The 5,674-nt window shown below is 46.5% G+C and overlaps 1 protein-coding gene across 1 annotated transcript in view; it reads left to right on the top strand.

The window, feature by feature from the left end:
- Positions 1-1,308: 1,308 nt before the first annotated feature.
- NUP43 (nucleoporin 43) overlaps positions 1,309-5,674 on the top strand; it is a 14,716-nt gene continuing 10,350 nt past the window's right edge. The window contains exons 1-2 of the mRNA XM_009281548.2: positions 1,309-1,362; positions 2,827-3,009. Coding sequence (XP_009279823.1) covers positions 1,309-1,362; positions 2,827-3,009 — 237 coding nt within the window. The remainder of the gene's footprint in view (positions 1,363-2,826; positions 3,010-5,674) is intronic.

Below are 5,674 nucleotides of genomic sequence, written 5' to 3'. Positions count from 1 at the left end.
GGGGGGGGTGTGTGTGAAACGGTGGTGGGCTTCGGGAAGGAAGGCGGCAGTCATTGCGGGGGGGGGGGGGGTGGTGGGCTGCCAGGGGAAGGACGATGTGGCTGAACACCTGGAAAACAACACAAAAAATGGGGAGGGTGGGAAGGTTGTGGGAGGTGGCACCTGCGTGTGCGGCTAAACGCTGCCGGAGTACCGACGGCCTGTTACTAGTGCGATGCTGTTGTGGGACAAAGTTACAAATTAAAATTCCTTTTAAAAGGTGTCTAGGTCATAAAATCAGTAACTCAGAATTTAATAAATGCCAGACTGGTACTTCCGATGTGGCCTTTACTCTGTCCCAGCGCAGGCACACGATGAAGTAGCAATCCTAAGGGAAAAGCAGCGCCCCGGTTCCTCCCACAGCCCGTAGCGTAATGCAGAAAACCATAGAACTGATTTCCTACAATCACGTGGTACTCCTAAACTCCTTAATGATTAATTTTGCCACCTGTTATTTATATGTGTTTCTATTGTTTTTAAAGGAAAGCAAATTCCATTATTGCAGACAACTTCGGGGAACCTACTGTCAGTGCTGTGACTTTTGCATTTGTGCCCCCTTCTGGTCCCTGTGAACGAGCTTCCACACGCCCGGGACTGCAATTTCACAGCGCTTCCTCTCCTGACCAGGCGCAACAGTGCAGGTGTGTCATCTACTTGGTACCAGACAGCACGGTTTTTCAGTTCTTTTTCTTTTGAAACATGAGAATAGTGATACATAACTACGAATAGATAGGCCCTATCCATAGTACGTCATATAAACATTAGAGAAAACAGGTATCATCCAGCAGATACAAATTCAAATATTATATTGTTTCTTAAAAGCATTCCTGACACAAGGACACACACAGCCTAACATACCACCATGGGAGACACAGATACCGTCGTCTTCTGTGCGAGAACCCATCCTGGGAAGTATGAGCCTGTTCCAGTTCCACACAACACATACGCTCCATCCCATCATTGCTGCTTGAGGTGAAGAAAATGAGGTGAAGGTGGGAATCTGCTTTTCTGGCTAGCATTCAGTCCAGGGCAAATCTGGCAGTTGCCCAATGCATACTCCAGGTCCCATCCACAGACTTCCCAGATCTTTTCCATCTGGTTCTTCTAATCCTGGAGACAGTTCCACTGCTTCATTCTGTATTCTCCACCTAACTTCTCCTAAGCATGATCTGGCAACTGCTCTACAGTCCGTGAGAGACTCCCAGCCTGCCCCAGAATATAAAAGGTCTCCCTGTTATATCCAGGGGCTAGAAAAGAAGGAAAGAAGCCATGGAGTTAGAGGAATTCCCAAAGGGCAGCAAATACAGAGAACAGACAGACATTGTAAAAATACACACAAAAATACTTCATTGTTTTAAATGCAAAAGACATTTTCTGTTGTCAGATGCAAGCAAACTGCATTGCTCTCACATAGAGAGGTTGTTGGCAAGAAACTAGCTGGCCCACGTTTAAAAGCATTCCAGGGATACTTACCCCCTTGGGAGACCAGAAACACAAGAGAAACCGTTTACATATGAACTGACACTGCTTACCAGGACCGGCTTGAATTATGGTTAAGCTTGTCACAGAGCACAGAGAAAGAGCCCACCTTTATCTCCTAGGAACTTGCAGACTTGCCCAGGCACTTTCGGACTGAATGTACCTATTGTCCATTTCTTGGCTACATTCTTGGCATGACTATTCAGAGAATGACAACATAAGTGTGAGCCTTCCTAAGCAATATCTGGGGTGTCTTGGATGGATACCAGGCATGTGTGAAGGAAACAGCATTTGGCTCTGCAAGTTTCCAGGAGCTTTAGGACAAGCCAAGTTGCCTCAAAGGGCCCTGAGAAACTAACATGCACCAATAGCAGCAGGATGCACCCATTTGTGCAGTAAACAGGGCCCCTCGCTCTTTTTGCTCTATAACCCCAGGCCATGAGTCCATTTTTCAGCTTATTAGGAGCATATCCATTAAGATAAAACTAAAAGGAACATAGACATACTACAGTAGAGTAAAAGACAAGCAGAAATTAAAAAAAAAAAAGTTTTCTGGCCTTCAGCACTCGTGTGGAACCTCTCCATCTGCTCTGACACTCAGCATTCCTGTATCCTCTTCCCCCTCACTTGTCCAAACCAGTGTGAGCACCTTGGTCCCTGGATGCCCGCTGTCAGTTGCAGGCACCTCCATCTTCCACAGGTACAGCCATCTCCCTAGACTCTCCAGGGACCTGGTGCATGGACAGCCCCATTAGGGAAGAGGCACGGGAATGCCAGCAGCCAGAGTGGGCCATCACTTAATTGTTCTGGCATGGAGATCCCACTAATTTTAAGCACATGTCGGATCTCTCTCCTTTTCCGCACATTCACCCACATCTCAATCCCTTAGCAGTACTTACATACATTTATATATAAACCCCTCCATGCTACTATTTCTGTTTCATCCCTTCCCTCCCACCTCATGAACCCAGTAGATTTTTAAAATTTTTTTAATTTAAAAAGCGTATGAAAAGTTGATCATCACTGTCTGATCCCATCTGCTTCTGCATATACATACCACAAGCAGAAATTTCCTTGTGAAATGTTCCTGCTGAACATTTCCGCAGTTATGTCCTAAACCCCACACTAAGTGGCTTCTACACCTACAGTCACTCCTCTTCCCGCTTCCCTTCTGTTTTTAACTTAATCAGTCTCCTGATTTCTCATTTCTTTTCCTGTAATCTCAAGCCAGTTTGGTGTGTGCCTTCATTTTGTTTTTCCATTTCAGAAGTTCACGTTGTTTTGAACTCCACATCCCTCTTTTCCCAGCCCTGCGCTCAAAGAGGAGGTGAGAAGGACCCAGACACATCAGTGACTCTCCATGTTAGGGAGCAGTGGGACCGGGACCCCTCTGTGAGAGAAGGTGAGCCTGGAGCCAGGGATGACAATGCCATGCAGCAGGACACCATCCCACAGTCTCCGAGCAAGGCAAGCAGAACAGGGCTGGGGACGGTAATGGTTTTACCATCAAGCAAAAGCAAAGTGACAGGTCAGGCCCCAAGTCAAGCCAGTCACCAAGTCAGGACATGGCTGGGCACAGGCCCTCCTACAACACAGCTCAGGCCAGGAGCGGGTGCCCCAGCGCAGGTGGGAGCCCCAGGTGAGGGCAAGTAAGGCTTATGAACGCACCCAGGGCCCTGGCACTCTGCTCTTAAATCTGCTTTGCAGTACCCTGTCGGAATTTACCTTGTCCGGTGTCGACGGCAGAGCGGGAGTGCGAATCCAGAGTAATGATGGATCTCAATATGAGTATGGTCATTCTCCTTTATTCATACTTATAACAAGGCTTATATAGTTATCTACTATGGACACGCGCTACCTGCAGCTTGCAGATAGGTTACAGCCTTGTGTTCACGCGCATCTATGCTCTAGCAGATTGGCCCGTTCTTTCTGATCATGCGAAATGCCTTCATGGTCTTTATCTTGTTTTTCTCCTTCCAGCTGCACATTCCTTTCTCCGTTGTTTTCTGCTTAAGTGCCTTGTCATGCCAGGTGGTACAGTGTTTGCTCATTAAAATCAAACTCAGGAATGTCCGTTAGTGAGATTCCCATCCCCACAGTACCCTGTATAGCGACTGCGCTTGTTCAAGAGATGGAACTGGGCACAACTCTAGGAGTTACGACCAGCAGTAAATATGGTGCCTCCAAATAACTTTCTTAAAATATTGTTGAATGATAATTGTAGGAAAGCAGATTATAAGCAAATAGCGTTCAGGATTAGCTTTATCCTGCCCTAGTACATCCACTGCTCTAGTGAGTACCTTTATTCCCAGGCCCCCTAACCTTTGGCAGAGAAGCAGGCACACTTTCAGTTTTCTTCCCTTTCACTCACACTCCTAGCTTTAGCCACGTTCAAGGATAATCCATAGATGCTCCTTGTTGTCTCAGCTAATATGTTTGGACCCAATGCCCAGAGTCAGCTTCGTCTAGACTTAACGTCCTTTTTGACAACCTCAGAAATATTTGATGAGGCATATTTTCTCCCAGTGTGTTTCCTCCTTTTATTTGTTTATTTAAATCCGCTATTACACTGAAACAACGTACTAACACTGTACACATCTTTCACAGTGATAAAACACAGAGAATATATTTAAAGGTTTATAGAGCAGCCCTAAATCCATCACAGCTCTCGCCTCCATCACATAACATGCTGCCAACATTTTCTTAAAAAAAGTGTAAGACAGGGAAGAAAAATTGTGATTCTTCTTTCCCTCTTAATGAAAATAAGCCTTTATGTCCAGCCTACTTCCCTTAATACTTCCCAAATGCTTTTGAACAAGCAATCCTGAGCAAAGAAACCATCCAAGAGCACAAGAGAAAAAATACACACAGACATTATGAAGTAGCCAACAAAAATACTTGCCTAATAAAACATTTCAATAATCCCACTGTTATCTCCCTCACTTTTAGCTATCTGGTCTGTAGCTGTATTCTGAGGCTGCCTGTTGACCTTTCTCACAAGTGTTACGAGAATTAGCTGAAAATACCCTTGGAGTTGGGTATTGCTGTTAGCAGCTTAATACAAGGCACCAGAGGTACTGGCTACTGTACGATAATAATGCTACTGCGGCGTGCAACAAAGCTGTTTTAAGGCTTGCAGTATGGCAGACTACGATAGCATCCGGCTTTTTGAATATGTTCAGTGTTGGATTCTGCTGTACATAATTATGAAAAAAAAAAGTTCCTCACAATTGAAGTTCAAATGATGCATAAAGCATAGAAAATGTCACTGATTTGGTATCGCATCTGAAGGATTACAAAACGGCACAGCAGACTTGAGGAACTCAAGAATGCTGTATACTAGAAACCTGACAGATGGCTTTGGCAGGCAAACTGCAATAACACAGGTGAAAGTTTGACCAAGCCACTGCTGCTGATGCTGGTTAAGTCCACCTGACAGAACCTCAGAGAGCTGGCAGTGGCAGCTTTGAAAAAAATGCAGCAGAAAATCAGGTTGAAAAAGCAGGAAGGTGCTTGTGAGAGAGTCCCTTACTGCCCTGCAGTGACTGGGCAGATAGTCCCATCCCCTGAAATCACAACATAGCTGTGTCAGCCGCCAGCTCGTTTTACAACTAACCTCTGAACTCTTTATTGCACGGTTGTTTAGGTCTCAAGCGAGGAAGTATATGTGTGCTCTTCTTTGATTTAACACGCTATTTGGGGCAAAAAAAATATTGTTGTACTTCTGTATGGGCAGGAATCTGACAGAGGGCGGAGGGTATCACTCGCAGATATTTAAAGGCAAATCTAGACCAGAGACGATTAGTTGCTGTAAAAGTCACTGATTTTGAGAAAGTAGAAGTGGGCGACCTTGCAGAGACGATACAAATGCGTGAGGACGTTCCGGGGGGAAGGCGGCCCAGCTGAGCAGGCAGGTAAGTACACTGGCAAATTCGCTGCTTTCTTTATTTCTTCCTCTCCCGGACCCGATTCTGCAGACAACGCCTGGGCGATACTCGCCGGTTCAGCGGCCTGCTGTCGGTGTTGGCGAGGCCCGCGCTGGCAGCAGGACGGCGGGGCGGGGCACCCCCCGCTGCGGCCGCCCCTCCAGCCCCCGCAGGGCGTCGCGCCGTTACCCCAGGACGGGGACGCAGCCCCCGCGCCCGCTTCACTCAGC

Source organism: Aptenodytes forsteri, unplaced genomic scaffold (genome assembly GCF_000699145.1).
Source record: "Aptenodytes forsteri isolate BGI_AS27 unplaced genomic scaffold, ASM69914v1 Scaffold82, whole genome shotgun sequence".
NCBI lineage: Eukaryota > Metazoa > Chordata > Aves > Sphenisciformes > Spheniscidae > Aptenodytes > Aptenodytes forsteri.
The sequence above is the reverse complement of the archived record's forward strand: the minus strand, read 5'-3'. Positions and strand labels throughout refer to the sequence as shown.